This window comes from Diospyros lotus, chromosome 8 (assembly GCF_014633365.1).
Source record: "Diospyros lotus cultivar Yz01 chromosome 8, ASM1463336v1, whole genome shotgun sequence".
NCBI lineage: Eukaryota > Viridiplantae > Streptophyta > Magnoliopsida > Ericales > Ebenaceae > Diospyros > Diospyros lotus.
The window spans coordinates 38,149,667-38,172,053 of NC_068345.1; the positions used below are offsets into that span (position 1 = coordinate 38,149,667).

Here is a 22,387-nt window from a genome sequence, read left to right on the forward strand (position 1 = left end):
TCTTTTATTAGGATCGTGACATTATCATCTGATATAGTGCTAGAGAATGTGCTCTATGTGCCTCAGTTCAAGTTTAATTTGTTGTCTGTCAGTGCATTAGCAACGAAGTCTTCTTTATGCCTCAGTTTCTTGTCTCACACCTGTGTTATACAGGATGTGTGCCATTCGAGGATGATTGGCAAGGGTGATCTCATAAATGGACTGTATGTCATTGATGCTGGTTCTTCTCTCTTTGATAATAAAGTTGTTGATAGGAGCTGTAATTCTACTAATACAGTCGCTCATGTAATTAGTAGACATACCTGGCATAATAGATTAGGTCATGTTTCCTTTGAGAAATTGGACAAATTGAGTGGTTTGCTGAAATTTCCCACTGTTAATAAAACTACAGCTCATATTCCTTGTTTAGTGTGTCCCTTAGCTAAACAAATGAGATTATCCTTTATTTCAAATAATCATTTGTCTCAAAATGCATTTGATCTTATATATTGTGATACATGGGGTCCATATCATATTCCTACTTAGGCTGGACATAGATATTTTCTCACTTTAGTGGATGATTGCACTCGATACACTTGGGTCTTCCTAATGAGAAAAAAATCTGATGCTCGGACCTTCATTCCTAAGTTTTTCACTATGGTTGAAACTCAGTTTAATGTTGTGATCAAGAGGTTTAGGTCTGATAATGCTTTGGAGTTATCCTTCATTGATTTCTTTGTCTCTAAAGGGGTTCTTCATCAATTTTCTTGTGTTGAAAGACCCAAACAAAATTCAGTGGTAGAACGTAAACATCAACATCTTCTTAATGTGGCTAGGGCTTTATTCTTTCAATCTCGAGTTCCTATTAAGTTTTGGGGGGAATGTGTTCTCACTGTAGCTTTCTTGATTAATAGAACCCCAGCTTCTATTCTACAAAACCAGTCTCCTTATTATCTGCTGTATCATTCTCCTGTGGAATATGATTCTTTTAGAGTATTTGGTTGCTTATGTTTTGCATCCACATTACTTTCTCATAGGACTAAGTTTCATCCTAGGGCTACAGCTTGTGTATTCCTAGGATATCCACCCGGAATGAAAGGTTATAAACTTTATGATATTTCTAATAAGACTATGTTGGTCTCTCGAGATGTAGTTTTCTACGAGAATGTATTCCCTTTCCACTCTGTTACTACTTCTGATGAAATGGTGGATTCTTTTCCAAATTTTGTTTTGCCTAAGCCAATTTCTGATTTCCCACATTCTTCATTACAATCAAATGATTTTGTATCCTCGTTTGATGTGCCTAATAATAGTATGCCAATACTTTCTTCTAGCCCTGGTCCTTCTCCTATGCTTTCTATTCCTGTTCGCAGGACAGTCCGAGTGACTAAGCCTCCTTCATACTTTCGAGATTTTCATTGTAATCTGTTAGTCAGCAGGTTACCTATTGATCACACACCTTACCCTTTGGAGCACTACCTTTCCTATGACAAGCTCTCTGCTTCTCATAGCTCTTTTCTATCCACAGTCTCATCTACTTTTGAACCTCAACATTATCATCAAGCTGTTCAATATCCTTATTGGCAAGATGCTATGGATGCTGAGCTTGATGTTATGCAGCAAAATCAGACATTGTCTGTCATTTCTCTTCCTCCTTCCAAACATTCTATTGGGTGTAAGTGAGTGTATAAAGTTAAATACAAGTTTGATGGGTCTATTGAGCGATACAAAGCTCGGTTAGTAGCTAAGGGTTACACCCAACAAGAAGGCTTAGATTTCTTTGATACTTTTTCTCCAGTGGCAAAATTGGTCACTGTCAAGGTTCTACTTACCCTAGCTGCCATTCACAAGTGGTCTCTTGTTCAACTTGATGTGAACAATGCTTTTCTTAATGGGTATTTGTTTGAGGAGGTATACATGGACCTCCCACTTGGTTATAAACCTGCTGGACATGATTTGTCTAAGGGGGAGAGGTTGGTCTGTAAACTACACAAGTCCATTTATGGTTTAAAACAGCCTTCTAGGCAATGGTTCTCAAAATTCTCTAGTGTTCTTGTTCAGTATGGATTTCATCAGTCTCAATTCGATTATTCTCTTTTTACTAAAGGTACCGGTAGTTCCTTTGTGGCCCTCCTTGTATATGTAGATGGCATCATCATTACTGGTCCTACTGTTGGAGTTATTAATTCTCTCAAGAGTTTTCTTCATAGTCAGTTTAAGTTGAAAGATCTAGGCCGATTGAAATATTTCCTTAGGCTGGAAATTGCTCAATCTTCTTCTGGTATATTTTCTCACAGTGACATTACACTCTCCAACTTCTTGAGGACACTAGTTTTCTAGCCTGTAAGCCCTCATCTTTACCTATGATTCCTAATTCCAAACTTTGTTCCTTTGAGGGAGAGTTATTGGCAGATCCATCCTTATATAGAAGACTTGTTGGTCGGTTATTGTATCTCACAGTTTCTCGGCCTGATATTACATTTGCTATGCACAAGCTCAGTCAATTTGTGTCTCAGCCTCGTCAGCCTCATTTAGATGCTGCTCATCACCTTCTCCAATATCTTAAAGGCATTCCCGGTCAAGGTTTGTTTTTTTCTGCTTCTTCTTCTCTTCAGCTGCGGGCATTCTCTGATGCTGATTGGGGATCTTGTTTAGACTCACGGAAGTCTACTACTGGTTTCTGCATCTTTCTTGGTGACTCTTTGGTTTCTTGGAAGGCTAAGAAGCAGAACACTGTTTCCCGTTCTTCAGCTGAAGCTGAATACAGGGCTCTTGCCATGACTGCCAGTGAGATTACCTGGCTTACCCAGTTGCTATCAGACTCTCAGCTCAAGGCTTCCATCCCTGCTCTCATCTTCTGTGACAACCAAGCAGCAGTTCATATTGCCACCAATCCGGTGTTTCATAAACGCACGAAACACATTGAGTTGGATTGTCATTTTGTTCGTGAGAAGATCGTTGCTGGATTTATTCGGTTGCTCCCTATTCGCACTCAGTACCAGCTAGTTGATGTGCTCACTAAGCCTCTGCAAGCAGCCCAGCTTTCATCCTTGTTATCCAAGATGGCTATCCTTGACATCTATGGTTCATCTTGAGGGGGAGTAACAAATATTGATATTGCTACGTTGCTAGTTGTTTTCTTTTTGTATTTCTTTCCATTGTATAGTTAGAGTAAGCAGGGTTATTTTTGTCTTTTCATTCCTATTGTATTTAAGTTTGCTGCAAGGCAGCTTTGTGAATAACAAAGAATATTTCTTTCTCCTGAGTTTCTTTCTCTGTTCTTAATAATAAGAATTGAGTTATGCAGACATTATGGGCGATAAACCTTGTCTTCTTGTATAGTATTCACATTTAGTCTTGTAAGAATGGACCCTTGGATTTATCCTTGAATATTAGAGTATGGCATCTGGCACAGATGGAGACAACACCTGAACTAATAGTGTCATTGGCTCATTTTTTTATTTTTTTTCTCCCTCTCTAAGTGAGAGAAACTTGAGTGGTTGGGAATGCAGTATACGACCATTATGCCTTTTAATCTGATAGAATTAACACATTGGTCATTCAAGATATATGGCAAATGAGGGGTAAACGTAGATTATTAAGAGTAATACAGGATTATTAATATAGGATTAGGACGTAGATTTTATGTTTGAAGGAAAAAAATATTTGTGAATAGAACAATCCTCAAGAGTAATACAGGGCACATTCGGTGTCAAACCAGGGGTAAACGTGTCTCTTGCCATCCAAATTTACAACCATGTCTGAAGACAATTTGATTTTCTCTGGGGAATGGGATTCGTAGAAATTGACAGTACAAATGGCATCTTTAAAAGATGCTATTATTTCTTGGAAACATGTGGGGAGAGACTAGAGAGAGAGAGAGAGAGAGAACGGGGGGGGGGGGGGGGGGGGGGTTGAAAAGTACAGGAGTATCCCAAGGTCGACTTCTTTACAGGCACTTATACGGGTTGTTTGTTTGGTCAACATCTGCACAATTAGCCAATAATATTATAGGACAAAGACCAAACAAACAATGGAACAAATGCATGATAATGCTAGGGCATGTTGGATAACACAACACTGATCATTGTACATTTGGACTAGTGATTGACCAGGAAGAGCCCTATATTGAATCTATAGGGGGAGTGTAGACTTAGCCCTATATTGCCATCTATGGCCAAGACAAATTCTGAAGCCAATATATATGAGAGGGGTCCTTTCTGCTGGATACTTTAGAAAGAGGAAGCCCCAGTCACTTTGGTATAGAACAAAAGGCGGTCTTTTTTATCTTTTAAAGCTGAAGGTACAAGAGGATTGTAATGTTTCCAAGGGAAGCAGAGGCTGCAATAACTGATCAAATGGTTGATTACCGAGTCAGTGTGCTCAGATGCCAGAACTCATTCTCTTATGTCACCGCTGACAAACATGTCAATGGCATGGACCCACCAGTTCCCTGTGCATGAGTTGTTGATTCTGATTTCTGAGAGATTTCTCCGTGGAAATCTTGTGTTTCCAGCTATGATGTTTGGACATTCCCATAAGATCGCTAAAAATTATTAAGTTCTTGTAAAACAACTTTGATCTTGCAAATTTTTGGTACTGTAACTTTGAGAAGTGACGCAGAAATTTCTTCTGATACTTTGAATTCCATAATGTGCTTCAAATGCTGGGATTTGTGGGTCAAGTCATATTAAAATTAACGTGTTACATGTTAACCCTGAACAGAACTCAAATGATCAGCTGCTCAGGAGTGTAGATAATAAAAAATGATTTGCTGGATCCCATCTACGAATCCCGACAACAAAAAACAGAAAGAATGGCTAAGATGAGGAACAAACGGATCATATATATATATATATGTGTGTGTGTGTGTGTGTGTGTATAAATATTCTTTATATATTACTTGAAAGAAGAACATTTACAGCTCAAAACAAGATTGTATTTGTATCCATTGCCAGATGCCCTTAATTTCGAATCGATGTAAATAAACATCCATACATACCGAACAACTGTGGCTTCATCATCTTCTTGGAGAACACCAAAATGGCTGCAGAATAGAATAGTTGCAGAAATATGTCAAACAGGGCAACGATATCTGAATATAAATTAATTTTATACAGGTAAGATTAGCTGACTACATGGAAGCAGACTCCGAGTCTTCTCCGGCGCCGGGCCTCCAAAGCGCTGAGCTTCGCCAGCATTTCGTGGTCGGTGAAAATACGCCCCGGGGAGCTCAAGAACACTCTTCTTTTCACCGGAGGGGACCACAGGCCGCTCTGCGAATAATCAAAGTCGTACTCTGAAACATCGTAGAATTTCGAGAGGAGCTTATCTGAGACGGTTTTTGAAACCAGTTGGATTCTTGGAGTAGAAGGCTCCGGCAATGGAGACGAAGAAGAGGTCTCGGACATGGCGATGGAGAAAGCAAAGAGACGAAGAGAGAGGCTTCAATGGTGAAGAAGAAGAAGAAGAAAATATTGCAGTTATATGTTCGTGGGGTGGGAAAACTATGGGGAAGACATTGATGGGTCTCTGCAATCATGAGCCGACGTGGGTAGCATCATTAGAATATTAGTCTTCTTTTTTTTTTTAATAAAAAAAATGGTGTTTGAATCTCTATTTGGTTGATATAGTTAGTTGAGGAGTTGTTGTGTAACCATCAAAACGCTTTTACTATTATATTCATATTTTTGTATTAGAAGTTACTTATACATGACGTTGCATAGGGCATAATATGCCCTCTAACCCTTTTCTTATAGACATTTAATCTCTCAATTTTTAATCTCCTAACTTAAAAGTAAACCTATTATACCTCTTAATTTTTAATTTTATTACAATCACACACCTCATCTCTTATAAGATTGCACGTGAGATACACGTACATCGTTAATGGGCCATCAACAAAAAAGAGAGAACGAAATATGGATCGATGGTGAGAGATAAGGGATGAAACAACACTCATTGGCCTCATTAGCAGCGGAGGGAGAGAAAACAAAGGTTGTCTCTGAAAGAGGCGATGGGTTAGCTGCCATCGACCAATGGGTCGGTCGGCCAATGGGTGGGTCGACTGGCCCACTGGTCGATGGCGACCGATCCACTTTCCTCGCAGAGCTGGCCCAACAGAGTTGGGGGTCTTAGGCAAAAATGTTTGTTGAGGCCTTTCAGTATTAATTTTTTTATAAAAAAATAAATAATATATTTTTTTACATAAATATTTCATCATTTTATTAAATAAAAAAAATTAAAATTCAATCAACTACAAAATATAATAATCTCTTAACAATAATAAATTTTTAACTAAAATATAATGTCTCAAAAAAAAAAAAGCCAAACAATTTACAATAATAAACAAAAAAAAAAAACTATTTTTTTTGAAAGTCTACAAAGATCAGTGCGAGCAAAAAATTATATATTCATGATTTTCTTATAGACAGAAACAAAACATAACATTAAACTGATAGTATTAAAGGATAAAATTCACCAACAATAACTTTTCATTCTACAAATATGTGTTAGAGTATGTTCATCTTTATATAAAATTAATTTTTCTTATATTTTGAAATACAAAATTGTTGATTAAATCTCCATAATCAAGTTTATCTAATAAATCATGAGTTTTATGGAGAACACCATAGCAACGATTAAAAAATGAAAAATGGTAAAGGAAGTTAAAAAAATTAAAATATTTTATATTTAATTTTTTAAGAAATATTAATTATTAAAAAATAAAAAATATATATAAAAAATATTAAAATTTTTCTAAAATATGGGGCCTTCTAATTTGGGGGGCCTAATGCCATGGCATAAATGGCTTCAAGGTAGGGCCAGCCCTGTTTTCTCGCTAACAACTTTTGTTTCTTCTCTCTTCACTAGTGATCTTTGTTTTTTTCTTTCTTCCTTGTCGATAGTTAATTGACAGTAGACCTGTATCTCATGCATAATCTTGTAAGAGATAAAGTATGTAATTATAATAAAATTAAAAATTAAAGAATATGATAGATCTACTCTTAAATTGAAAGAGTCAAATAAGTATAAAAGAAAGAGTTGTAAAGCATATTTATGCCTTCTACCTTATGTATATTTAAACAGACAAAGCAAAGCATGCCCATAAGAGAGGAAGAGCAGGGGATAGAAGCCAGGACTTGTTTTCAACTTTGGAAAGGTAAACTCTCTTTTATCTTTTGTGAAACCCACATTGGTGGTGGGCCAAACTGGTTGTGATCCATGATTTAATTTGGGCACCCACCCACATCTGCAACTGTGCTAGGAATGTATAATTAAATATACATATTTTAAATAAGATATATAGTATATAATAAACAATATAATGATGAAATATTAATTTTCCTAAACCTAAACCAAGCAAGTAAATTTGTGGAAAATTGAAATCATTACTGGTAGCTATATCATAGTGGTGGATATCATGAAGAGGAATTAGAAATGCACATGTTTAGTGAGTGGGCCAGTTTTTGGCACTAAGTTATGGGCATGATTGTTGCTACAGCCATATCATATGCTCTTTTACTCATGCTATATTCTTAAAATTTACCCCAGATGGTGCCAGGGGAAAGGGGAAAAAGATGACTAATTTATAGGTTAAGGAAAGATTAGGTTAGGGTTGTGTAGTTATAGGAAATATTTTTAATTTTTCATCTTGTTTTCCATTTTCATATAAAATTTGAAATACATGTTCAATTGTTTAATATTATTGATAAAATGTTTATGATATTGATAATATTGTACTTTTATATATATAATAATTTTTTTAATGTTAATAATTTATTAGTTGTACTATTAGTTTAAAAATATGAATAAACTTGAATGATATCATAAAAACAATATTATCAATACAATATTATAATAATATCACAAATATTGATGATAGTCATTAGAGATATTAATAATAATTTTTATTATGTTGTTTAAATTTCAAAGTCTTATAATATAATATTGTTGTTACTGATACTTTGAGTTTTAACTCTTTATTATTAATCAATTTACTATTCATTAATATTTCTAATATTAACATTTTTATTTTACCAATATTATAACATTATTGAAAATTAAATTTAGAAATTATAATATTGTACTATAAAAATTATTTGTTTGTTAACCAAAGTTAATATTTAATGATATCCTTAATATTTATATATTGTAACAGTATTATCAGTAAATTTTAAAAGGTTAAACCGATATTTTTCTGGCTAAATTTTATATGAAAAATCTATCACTCCCTTGAAATTCAAATCTAACACATTGAATACTTTCTTTATAATTTATACCTATTGACTACTTAATCTAATTTGAAATAATGCGTGAGTTATATATGAGATAAACTAAAAAGAAGAAAAATAAATGAAAGGAAGAACATAATAATAACCAACCAAATTAATCCTTCCTTCTACCTTCTCCTTTACTTTTGATCGTGTTGACTCTTTGGTATCCAATAGCTTGATGAACGGAAAGAATACAAAACCAAGAAGGTGAAAATATAGAAAATATAATAAAGAATAAAAGCACTCATGTATAATAAGAACACCGGATTTATGTGTACAAATTCCGTGTGCAACTGGGTGAATTATAGAATACAAATGTACAAGAAAAACACTTTGTATCTCTCAAGAACTCTCTGAGTACAAGCTTAATTTCCCTTAGCTCCTAGCACTCACAACTCTTTTCTGTCTCTCAATCCCAATGCTATACACTTTTGAGAATATGATACACGATAGTTTTTCTTCATCCCTCTATTGCCCACTCTATTCGTATTCATAGAAGTGATTGATAACATTAAGGAAAGGAGTTAGTTATAGTTATGTTAGTTGTTAGGAGATAGTCGTCGAAGCTGTAGTCTCTAATGGCTAATACTAGTTTTAACAGACTCAATTTTGAGTCATTTACATAATAAAGCGTTTATTCTCGTCTCTCATCTCTTGTTAACCAAAATGAAATAATTGAGCTTCTCATTGGCCATTACCATCTCGACACTTCATCTTTGCTATGATGAGTGACTTGTGAGTCGTAACTCGTGAGTCGTAACTGATCTATCTTTCTTGGTTAGATACTCACAATCGATTTACCATTCATCTTCCTCTTTGCTCCAACTGACGATCCGTGATTGACCCACCATTTCTCATCTTTTTTGCTCCAACCGATAGCCCATAAGTCGCGAACGATCCATCTTTCCTTTTATTCTTTATTTCAGTCGGCAACTCGCGACCGATCCACCATTTCCTATTGTCTTTGCTCCAATCGACGGCCACAACCTATTTATTTGTGAGTTTGTAATCAAGCGGTTGTTAGGCTTGATGTTTTGCTGTTTTATTTTTACGTGTTTAATGACGCATCTATTATACGTTTAATATTGAGTAGATAATTAGGTAGTTAATAAGTGTTTATTATAAAATTTAAATATTTAAAATGTCAAATTTAAAGTTAAGGGGTGATAGGATTTTTTATGTAAAGTTCAATTTTTTACTAATATAACTGCACTTGATATTGAGAAAACATTGGAAAGGAACTTTGAGTTTGAGTAACGGGTAGTATTGCAATTCCATTTTGCAGTTTTTCATTTATAAATTTTTTTTTGTACATACTCTATGATTTTATCATTTTTTGTAAAATAACTTTTTGAAAAAACATGAATTGTTCTCCACCACCTTTCCTTAAAATTTCTAAATCCAAAGTCGTAGACAGACAGAAAGCAACCGCAACCTTTATGATCCCTCACATGCAAGTCCCACTTCAATGTCTACGAATATCCTTCGTTTGTCTCAAGTAACTGATGATATGTTTAGTTAGTTTTCCACCATTCTCGGTCTTTCTCTTACCTCTTCATTGATATTCCATCAATCATAACAATGTTAAAGTATTTAGCTCCCTTCATGCGAAGGAGGAGCAGATGTTGTTTGTTTGTAAGGAGAAAATGTCGTTCATGAGTATGATTTGAATAATTTATAACTCTCCATGTTAATTAGCTTAACAAAACAATAAATTTTGAGCATAATATTTGCCGTGGATTCGAATTGACGCCAAGGTTGATTAGGAAAACAAATTTAACAGTTTTTCAAAAAGAAGATCAAGTTCAACTACTCGATTTCGGTGACCATTTCAAATGCCCAAATTACCTTATCACCTCACAAAATGAAGGAGAGAAAGTAAAGTAGGTAATTTTACAGAGATATTTGAATTTAAGGTATTTTATCAAATCAACTGATTTGAGAATTTATTTTGAAAACTTTGTTTGATTGGGAAAGATAATGCCCAAATTCACACGGATTTTGGTGGACAGCAAGGCAGACAAGGGTCGTCCCACTTCCAACTCAACAATTGGTCAAGAGGCCGAAAGCAAGTTTCACTTTCACATTCAACGAGAGAGAGAGAGAGGGGGAGAAGCAAAACCCATCTCTCCTGGCGCATTATAACGTTTTTCCTAGAATATATATATATATATATATATATAAGAGTTCATTAACTTCATTTTATACATACATCTTGAGGGGAGAGAGAGGGAGAGAGAGGTAACCGTGTTAAGAGTGATGGCTGGATACAGAGCTGAGGATGACTATGATTACCTCTTCAAGGTGGTTCTGATCGGAGACTCAGGTGTTGGCAAGTCCAATTTGCTTTCAAGATTCACTAGAAATGAGTTCAGCCTTGAATCCAAGTCCACAATTGGCGTTGAGTTCGCAACCAGAAGCTTGAATGTCGATGGCAAGGTCATCAAGGCTCAGATTTGGGACACTGCTGGTCAAGAAAGGTAATTTCTTTACCCATTCCCTCCATTTTCTGATCTGGGTTTTGCATCTACACTATGATCTACGCATACTTTCTTGGTTGCTTTTGTTGCATTTTTTGTGGGTTCTGTGATCTGGGTTTCATCTAGTTCATAGACTCTATTTCAGAAGATCTGAATGCGGGTTCATTGTTTCTGATTGGGAGTTTCAATTAGGATCCAGAGATAGATTTTAGCATGCAGAGATCTAAAAACTTTCGGACGCAGTACTAATCTCATCTGATTTTTGATCTGATGAAATTACTTTGTTCATCTGGGACCCTTTGTTGGCATTATTATTTGGGAATTGTTAGAAAACATACTTTAATACGGAATTGTGGTAATCTTGCTTGGAGTTGGATCGAGTTTAGATTTGTTCTATGGATTCTTGGATCTTCGTGCTCCACGGCTTCATTTGCAGCCTGTTCGAATTTTCACTAGTTTCTCTCACTAGTTAACAATATGAGGTTAGATGTTAAAAGTTTGGCTTCTGAATTGCTGTAATGTTGCTCTGAAAAGGTACCATTACTCACGGAAGTGATCGTTCTGAGTTCTTACTGTATTCCTGCTTCTCTGTGGATTTTGTGATCTTTGAAAAAATGGAATCTTCACTGGATTTCTTTGAAACTGTGTACCTTATACCTTGTGTCATGTTTCTTGTGATCGTGTTTTCCTTTCATCTCTTAGGCCGTTACGCCAAAAGTCCTGCTGCTACATGATTTTGCCTGTTTCCTGTACTAAATTTCAACTTAGTGAAACCACAGAATCTCCCAACATCTAAAATGATTTTGAGTTTGAGATCTCGTGTATCTAACCAGATGTATTTGAAAGTGTGACATCTTATCAAGAGTGGAAAATGGGGGAGGCCAAAGAAATGATAAAAATATATAGTCAATTACAAAGATTCAGGTCATAAGCATTACATTTCTTTTTGTTATCAACTGTATAAGGTTAAATCTTGCTGTTTCTTACTATTTTGATTCCTTGTTGTGAACATTGTTTTAATGGATTGATTGAAATAGATTATCTGGTTCATATTATGAGTGTTTGATGTCGTAACTCTTAAGCTCAGTCCCAAAGTTGGAATATCCTACATGATGGGATACATATAACCCGAACCTCACAAATGGAAAGTTACCGTGCCATATTTTCTTCAACCTTCAGTTAAGTTTATGATGAGGTCAGGTGTCATGGTGATGGTGAGTTGTTAAGTATTTATTAAAGGCAATGGTAATGTGGGCTGTTGTAGAGTGGTGAGTGCTCAGGCGTATGGTAATTGGCTAATGTTTTGTTATTTATTTCTCAAATAATAATAGAATCCTATTATTGCTTGGACTAATTGAAACTATTCATACATCCTTACTTTTTTGGAAGAATAAGAAAATTTGAAGTTTAAGTTATTTGTATTATTTCACTTAGAAAAAATGATATCAGTGTCATAATGAGAAATGAGGCTGGTGGTGCCTATCAATGATAAACAAAGCTGTTGGTGGAGGAGCTGTTTTCAAGATGGTATACTGCCACTGGCTTTTGGTATATACAGTATGCTTTGAGGTTTTATTTTATGATTTGAGAAGGATATACAAATTAATTATATCAATACTTTTGCTATAACTTTCACTTGTAACATCTGCCTAGTGTTCTTTTTATGAACTTTACACTATTGATACACTCCAAATGAAAAAGCTGATCAGTCTTATGGGGGACATAGTTTGAAACAAATCCCGCATTGAATATGACTGTTATAGATAACATGGGCCAATCGAGGTGGGAAAATGAGTATTATTTTGTTGAAACACATTTAAGGTTGATTCAATGGCTTTAATTGATTCCTTCACGCTGGACTGGAGCTTGTGTTGGTAAATGCTTATGCTTGCTTTGGTGGTGTTGCTCAAAAATTGTTTTCTGTCAACTTTTGCATTCTTTTTAACTGCACCTGAATATTTGATTATAGTAATGGCAAAATTAAAAGTTTTGAATAAGATTAGTAGCGGTTCAGTAATGTAGTTATCTTGTGGATCCATTCAGTTGATTGATCATTGATGTGCACTGATCATACATTACTCATTATTCTGTTTATGCACTCTCTTGAAAGAGAAGCTTCTTATTTAGTCTGTTGTTTTTCAGAATTAAGACGAATTTTATTAACCCTCTTGTCTGGTCATATATGCTCTGTCTCTTCTCTATTATTTCTTCTACCTCATCCTAAAGTAATCCCATGGACATGGTCTGCTGGTCCTACCAATTTGTTTTTGATCAATTGGCTGGTAGGAGATGAAAAGGAAACTGTTGTTGTTAATGATGATGTTGTTTTGGGGCATTGGATGCTTTAAAAGAAGAAACTTAACGTTTGAATAAATTTTACTACTCCTGGAGATTCCGTTAAAATAAATAGTTCATTTTGTTTTCTAATATGGGGGTTGGGGGGATTGAGTTGCCAAAGGTGAAGCCCATGACAGGTGTTGATGTTGCCTGTTACTATGTTTTGGAGTCATGGTATATTTTGTATAAAACCCACAAGAAAAAAGGCAAAATCAAATATATGTATAAAGAGGAAAGACGACACAAATACTTCTCCAAATGCCACCAGTTTGATTGTCAGAGAAGTGTCTGTCTACCATCTTCCAATCCCTGTTGTTGTTTCTAAACTTATGTAACTCTTCAGGGTAGAGTAGCAGCAGTTTCGGTTTGTGGTGGAAGTTATATACTGACAAGTGAAGTGGTGGATGCCCTCAGACAGAGTGGCTATCAGTGCTATTACAGTGATTCTGGGGGAAAGTAATGTGAATAAGTTGTACGATGGTGATGTAATATAGGTCATTAGTCACCTGAAGGCTTACCATCAGGGCATTGTTATGTTTCTTGATTTTGGATGATCTCATGATTATGGGTGCAAGAAGAACGAACCTATAGTGCCTCTGTGTTCTTGTGGAAGCATCCTAAAGCCAATATTGTGGAAACAGTGGTAGGAGCTGATTAATCATTGTTAATTCATGAGTGGTGCATGTATATTGGATATGCTATCTGTTCATGGAAGGGATACTTCTTCACTACTGAGATTATTTCGAAGAGAGTTAAAGCGGAAGTGTCACTGCTTAAACTGTTTTCATGAGTTACTATAATTTTTACTAGCAACCTTCTTTGTGTGGTACCTGTGAGGTGGTGGTGGTGTTAATTGGACAAATCTGACATCATATATCTCTGAGGCATCCTTGAACTTTTTGTTTTACATTTTGCTTAATGTACCACTTCAACCCCAATAATTCTTAGTGTAGCATTGTTTCACATTGATGATGTCTATTGGTCAATCCTTTTGAAAACCCTATATTTTACAATCACGATCCCAAGGCTCCTTGGTCTCATTAAGTGAAGTCGCTACATAAATTCTAAGCCTCCAGCCATCTCTATTTATGGCCACATCTTTTACAAGAACATTATATCATATGCCATGTTCAAGAGTTCTCAACCTTTTCTTTGGTCTCCTTTTACCTCTTCTGCTACAAATTTCCTCTATTTCATCCACTTTCTCTGGGGGATGTATCCTTTGGTCTTCTCTTCTACTCACGTATGTCCAAACCATGCTAATTTCTTGCATGTTATCTTCAATGGGTTCTCTCTCTTTTCCATGTTAACTTCGAATTTCTTGAAAGGAACACGGAAAGGTGAAGTGTGAAAGATGTAACTTAATCATGCTATGATGCTTCTGTGGTTGTTGTATTATCTTTTGAACTTGCCCTAAAAAATAAAGGTGTATTATTTTGCTGCTAAGTATTGAAGTTTGATTGGCTTTTTGGTGCAGTGATATATTGTGGTCATGGGTGTTTTTTTTAGCCCTAGTACTCTGTTGAACTTCTTTTATTTGACTTGCACGCTCTTGCTTGTGGTACCTTTGTTGCAAAGTCTTCATTTGTATTAATGACCAACTAGCTATGTTGTTTGCACAAACGCTGAGCTCCGTTTCCCAAACTGTACATGTTATTTTGGCAGGATTCATTTAGTTTCTAGTTGCAAATGGTGTCGCTTGCTTCCCTCATCATAAGCTTCGAAGTTGAGTTGTGAAAAAAAGGCAATTTGTATGGTCAACATGTGAAAAAACGGTTGCTTGTTGCTTGTCGGTTGTCGTTGGTTGAACAAAAATAAGGTTCATAAAAATGCCGCCATTGTATTGTACCTGGCTGACTCCTTTATTCCAGGTTTTGACAGCTTCGTGTTTGTTTCTGAGTTTACAGGTACCGAGCCATCACTAGTGCCTACTACCGAGGCGCTGTGGGCGCATTGCTTGTGTACGATGTTACCCGACACTCCACATTTGAGAATGTGGAGAGGTGGCTAAGGGAGTTGAGGGATCACACCGATCCTAACATAGTAGTCATGCTAATCGGGAACAAGTCAGATCTCCGACACCTAGTGGCAGTGTCAACCGAGGACGGCAAGTCATTTGCCGAGAGGGAGTCCCTCTTCTTCATGGAAACCTCGGCTCTTGAAGCCACCAACGTCGACAATGCATTCGCCGAAGTTCTCACTCAGATCTACCACATTGTCAGCAAGAAGGCCATGGAGTCCGCCGAAGACGCGGCTGCCACCACCGTGCCCTCGAAAGGCGAGAAGATCGAGGTGGGGAAAGACGTGACTGCGATGAAGAGAGCTGGCTGCTGCTCGTTCTAGGAATCTGATTGCTTTGAGGTGGGGATGCGGCCTCTTTGTTCTGCTGCTGCATCTGTTTTAGTGTACACCCTGATCATTCTGTAAAATTAACTCAAAAAATATATGCCTAAATTAGGAGGAGGAGGAGATGACGATGACCATCTGTTATCTGTTATCTTTTATTTCTATTTTAAATTCTTTCATCATTGTCATTTGTCTATCGGACCAAAAAGCTTGTTTAGGGACATTATATTGTATTTATTTCGTTTGTTTGACAGAGGTAGCTAAAAGCCCAGATTTCCATTGAATTGTGGCTAATCAACTAGTGCTTTGTTTTATGGATCCTGCTTTTGCAGTCTTGCCAAACTAACGTGGTAGTTATGAGTTAGTTATTTTGGTTAGTATTCAAAGAATTTCATTTGGTCGCAATCATAATAATAATAATAAAACAACGTATAGATATGTTGTGTTTATCTTAATTTTTATGTAAATTATTATGTTATTCACGTTAGGTAGCATAAAATTTTATTGAATAAAATTAAAAGGGGATGTGGGCCCATCCCATGCGAATGCCCGCGTCATGCAACCATATAACAACAATAACGTAATTAATTTGAGAAATGCCCAACTTTTACATGGAATAAGATCAATAACATTGACCTAGTCTCAATGGAGGCAGGATCAAATTGCATGCCATTCTCTATTCCAGTCTAGTCAATTGTACCAATTGACCCACTATGATTTGGGTTTTGAAACTGTTATTCAACTAAACAATGGGGCACCCGGCTGGACCAGTCCACCTATGTAAAAAGACCAATCACTTTTTTATTTTAAAATAAAAAAAGAAAATGTCATCAGGGACGTAACACATTCACTCTTAATATAATAATAAAGTTTAGCTCATTGGCTAAGTCAGCATATCATTAAATCTCCCGCTTTTGAATATATATATATATATATATAGACTTTATGATGGGTTATTACCAGCCAGGTAATCGCTGAACAACACGTTTTAGAATTTGTGACCTCAAGTTCCAAACCAAGGACCGCATTAAGTGGTAAAAGACCAACAATCTTCATGTAATTCACATTTTATTTCATAATAATGGTCCATTACATATATAATATATTGAAAATTTTTAATTATATTTAGTTCTAACATATTTTTATCAATTCTGCATTCTATCTAGCCGTGGTTTCATTATTTTTGTTCTTTAAATAACTAAATGATGATACTCGAGGTTCAAATTTTGTTATTACAATTCTCGCTTTCACAATCTAAGATATTCTTTAAGATTTACACACTCACTCATTCAAAATAAAACATAATTTAAGAAACAAAAAAATATCACAGAATTCAAACACACACGAGACACAAAGAATTTTCTTGGTTTAGATCTCCTTTCGAGAGATCTTATATCTAGACTAATGAGTATTTTGGCTTTATTATCATGAAAAACAAGAAAAACAAATTACATGCAGCACATTCTCTCACAGTCTTATACACAAACTGTTCTAAAAGGAGATTACAATGTTCTAACACAAACTTTCCTTTCGCATACACAACGCATACTCTTTCTCTCAATCAGTAGTTGTTAGAATGAGATCTTTCTCAATTCTCTATTTATAAACTATAGAGAGCGAGAGTTATAAGGATTTAAACAAAACGGGTAGACGCCTTATACACATGACAGTTACTGTTATAATATGTAATTAATGGACTTTTAGAAGTTTGCTGATGCCGGCTCGCATCCTTCTCTGATTCTTTCCTCACCTCAGACTAGTTCTAGGCAAATATTTTAACAAATTTAAATAATGTGTATAATTTATTTAGGTTACCCTTAGTCTTGGTTTGCTTAATCTAATCAGCCTTGTTTTCAGTTTGCTTAATCAGGTTACTTTCAATCTCAAATCAGCCCACCCTCACTTTAGTATCTTATTTGAGCCTGACTTGGCCCAAAAAGAAGGGTCTTCTACAAATTTAAAGATAAATTAACTCTATTCAAGATTCAACTATTTAATTTGACTAGGATTCTCTTCTCAAATTAAATGAAAAATCCATTATCTATGAAGGTAAAGTTAGAGAATAAATCTGATAAAAAAAAAAAAAGTTAGAGAATAAAAACTAATCTCTTTGAAATTATTTGCAATAACTATTTTTAAGTATTGTCTAACAAGAATATCTAATTTTAAGCGAAAAATTATTCTAAACTATTATAAAATAAAAAAGAATCTCTTATCTAAGATAAGTATTTTGATCTATGATTTTAATTTTTTTTGCTTTTTTACTATTACTCTATATCTGAATTAAACATTGAAATGACTTTTTAAGTCACTCTCAAACAATTTCATTATTATCTTTTATAGTCTCACTATCTAATTATTAGGGGTCTATGAACATTCCACCAAGTAATATGTTTTATTTTGTTTAAAAATATGTTATGGTAAAATTCATGTATCACCACAAAGATTAAGAAATCAAATTTTAGCCAAAACAAAACAAAAACACAATTTGAACTAAGCATGGCTTATTAATTACTAGTGCTTGGTAGCCAAGGACATTTTAATTCTCTCTGTAGCAAAGCTACTAACTATATATAGAAGAGTGCTTTATAAATTAGGATGCGTTTGCCTAAGGAATTATAAATCCAATGTGATTATGGATAAGGAAGGGATTAAGAATCGATAATCATCATCATCAGTGACGTAATACAAACTTGCATACGTTAGCACATGCACGTAACATGTGGGGAACCATAATCACGGGGATGCCTTTGACACGACGTTTGAATTGTAGATTTTTTAAAAACCAAAATAAAATAAATAAATAATTTACCATACGCTATTTATATGCCTCTCTTTTCTCTAATCAACACAACAATAATTATAAGTTTTAAATTCATTAAGTTAGATCTATTACCTATAATTTCCTCTATTTATCTTTATATTATTTAAAACATAATTATATTTTAAAAATTCGTAGGAGTAGCACAAACAGTCTACTGTATCCATTTGAAAACTTAGAAATCTTGAGGTCATTAGTTCGATTTTGTCTCATATAAGACTATGCAATTGCCTATATCTATCATAAGGGCCAGATCTCAGGGTTTAACTCGCGATAAACTTGTGTATATGTTGTCCAGAAAAATACCTAAAAGAGGGGTGAATTGGGTTTTTAAAAAATTAATAATTTTAACTATTTTTAAAACTCTTAAATTTGTGATTTTAATATGTGTTGATTGTAATAGGATTGAAATCAATAAAATCATATAACTACACAGAACAAGAGAAATTTATAGAGGTTCGGCTTTAAATAGTCTAATCCTCTATCTCAAGACTTAACTTGAGGTTTTATTAGAGAGAATCAACACTAGTTTTTAATTGGAACTAGAACTAACATACAATTCCTTGCCTAAGCAAGAATCACTAGCACACTACTAACAAATACAATCCCCTCACACAACAAATGAGTAAAAATAACAAATTTATAACTAGAGACAATTACAAATAAGTCACTAACGGTTGAGAATTCCACCAGCCAGCACACTTCTAATACTTCAAACATTCTCATTCTTGTTTGAATGCTCTATCAAGTTTGTTCTACCTTAAACCTCCATACTTATCTTAAAGAAAGAGTTAATATGAAATTTGAAATTTAAAAACTGTTTAAACTTTCTCAAAAAATAAAAAAACATGTCTCACATTTAATTCAAAATAAATTTATTTTTTACATGAGAAATCAAATTTTGAAAATTCAAACATAAACTTTTGATATATAAATGATTAAAACAAGAAAATATGTTTAAAAGTAATTCTCTTTTAATTCAAAATAAATTTACTTTTTACATAAGTAAAAGAAATATGTCTAAAAATAATTCTTCTTTAATTCAAAATAAATATATTTTTTGCATAAATAAGAAATGCATTTATCAAGAAATGAAAATTTAAACATAAACTTTTGAGACATAAATGATCAAAATAAGGAAATATGTCTAAAAACAATCCACCCTTAATTTAAAATAAATCTACTCTTTGTACCCACTTTTAATTCAAAATAAATTTATTTTTTGTATGAAAAAAATACATTTATATTATAAAAATATTTTTATTATTATCAAAATCGTATTTACTTATCATTGGACTTAACAATATACACTTTAGGCAGGAACAAAACGGATTGTGAGTTTTAGAGAGAGTGAGATGATTCGGGCCAAATACTATATGTGATCGAAGATCTCTTAAGTTTTTCACGTTATAAAATATATATATATATTTTAAGATTTTTAATCAAGTTTAATAATTGAAGCAATGATTAAAAATTTGAAGGGTTGGAACTAAATTATGTTTGTAATTAATAATACAAAAAAAATTCCTGCTAAATAAATAATTTAAGGTTCCTCACCAACTACTTAGCTGATAAAATATTGTGCATTTTGTCTGTTTGTTTGTTTATTGGTGAAAACTGATCTTCTAAGTGTTTGTGCTAAGAAATTTAATAAAAATAATAATGTCAAGCATGCATGTGAAACTTTCATAAAATAATGTTTTAATCAAAATACCCACCAAAATTATTGGTGCTGCCATAAATGAAGCCAGCTACTCCTGCTTAAAAGTCAACCCTCTTCTGTTCGTTTGACTTTTCATTTCAGTCAGCCTGCAGATTTGAGGTTACATTTGAATTAAGTGGTTTAGGATTTAAGTTAGCGTTGCCAAGAATTTCTTTTTTTAATTTCTTTTGGGTAAAAGTAAAACCAGCCATATAAATAAATAATTTTAGATGAAGTTTTGAAAAAGTATATATATATATATATATAACTGAATGAAGTCTTGTAATATCAAAATATATATTAATCTCAAATTTACTGCCGCCGATACATTCCATGTGAATCCCTAATGTAAGGGAAGACTAACCAAGGCATCTTCCCGTCCAAATATGAAAAGAAAAAATAATTAAAAAATAAAGTATCTTATCATACATCAAGATTTGATGACAGGTGTTAAGATCTAACTAAAATGCCTAAGTTTGAAGAGTTGAGTTTATTTGAAACAAATTCGAACTTTGAGTCAAAGTATTTTATCATACATTGGGAAACGAGTCAAGCCCATGCTCATATGGTAAAACTAACCAAGTTCAAAATCTGATTATTCACTTGCCATAATTCTGGTCTTTATTAATCCCATGTTCATAATTTTGTCACTTCAAATTGCCTAAAATTCTCAGTTTACAACCCCAAGCTTCAGACTTGTTGCTGTAAAACATTAATGGCGACCTCTCCATATTCCATTTTTGCAGTACAACTGCTACTGCTGGCTTCATGGGTGCTTTCCTCTTCTTCCTCCAACTTTAACATGGCCTGGGGCAATGGTTGAGCCACGATCCGGAAGCTGGGGCAATGGAGTTCGGAGAGGGATAGACGGGTGGTCGGAGAGTTGGGGCTGACGATGTCTGCGAAAGGAAGAGCGAGAGAGACAGAAAGAGAGAGATAGTTTTGGGTCTTTTGAGTTTAGATTATTATCATAAGAGCAAAATAGTTATTTAATAGTTTCTGTAAATCATTTTATAAACTATATAAATAGCATAATTCTTTTTCTCAAGCACAATAACTAACTTAAACATCAAAACATCTTGAAACCCTCGTCACTTTGACACCTACTATGGTGCCAATTTTTATCTCTATTCACATGTGATTGACTTTGGTGACAACCCAATTGTCTATGGAGTGGCTTCATCATCGTGATTAAAGTGAAATTTGGAAACAATCAATAGAGGGAATTTAGAGCTTTTAACTTCTCACAAAATTAAGAAAGAAAAATAGAAGAAGGTTAAAATTTTTAATTAGAGATGAAATTATTTCCATCTCTAATATTATTGTGGGACAAAGACGAAATTGCTTCATTCTCTAATGTGGTCGTCGGAATAGGAAACACATTTTTAATATTTTTTAATATTACAAAATGACCTCAAAATATTTTTAAAATTATAAAAATTATCTAAAAACATTATTTTCAGATTTTTTTGACTTTTTTTTAAATAAAAAACGTTGCAAAAATACTACATAATTTCGACATTTTAGTACAACATAGGTGGGTTGGTTCACACTTTTATTTCATATGTGATAAAAGGAGGCAAACATCTCTCTCGCAACAAATTAATGCCATGTTCATCTCTATCTTTTCATTGATTTTTTTAATAATTAAAATATGTATACAAAACAAAGAAATAATGTGTGGGAATTAGATTCAATGATCTATATTAAGAGCTGTAGCACAAACAAAACATCACTGATATAAAAAATAAACATAAAACCTTCATAATTAGACATTCCCTAACAAAAAAAAAAAAACTTGTAATTAGACTTATACAAGTTTGACATCCATCAACTTATTAGGTCAAAAATAATTAAACAACACAAAACCCTCATAATTAGACATCAACACAAAGAACTATATATCATAGCCAAAAGCTCATAAGCCCTAATGCAACACTAAGACAAGTTCCAACATGAATAAATATGCCTCACTTTGAAGATTTTCATAGAAACAAAGTTAATCTTTATTAATCATCCCAAAAACATGATTACTAAAGACTTAGCCATACAATATTGATATTTAAAATTAAAAAATGATATTTCTTTTCTACCCATATAAAATATAGACCATGGTAGCCAAAATATGCCATGGTAAAGCTTCTCAAATTAACTACACCCTTCAAGACTTATTTTGTCAATCCAGCTAATAAGGATAAATGTCCTCCAAATCAAATTACTTTGACAATTCGGTTTAACCCTTTTTCTCATGAGTACGTAAATGAAGAAAATCAAGCATTTTTGTATAGGAAATTTGTTGATACAGTAATTGTATGAAATTGATATCTACTAGAATAAGGTCATGCGTAATTTTATCTTAAAAATGTAACGATTTCACTTTTTGATACAAAATGATGATTGGAATATATTAATTAACGGGGGTGTCAAATCGAAGGGGACAAAAATA

At 33.9% G+C, this 22,387-nt stretch overlaps 1 protein-coding gene across 1 annotated transcript; it reads left to right on the forward strand.

Annotated features, from left to right (window-relative positions):
* The first annotated feature begins 10,414 nt into the window (after positions 1–10,414).
* On the forward strand, positions 10,415–15,732 carry LOC127807432 (ras-related protein RABA1c). The gene is made up of 2 exons (XM_052345270.1): positions 10,415–10,735; positions 14,980–15,732. The coding sequence occupies exons 1-2, from the start codon at positions 10,515–10,517 to the stop codon at positions 15,413–15,415; spliced, it is 657 nt and encodes a 218-aa protein (XP_052201230.1). The 5' UTR covers positions 10,415–10,514; the 3' UTR covers positions 15,416–15,732.
* The last annotated feature ends 6,655 nt before the right edge of the window (positions 15,733–22,387 follow it).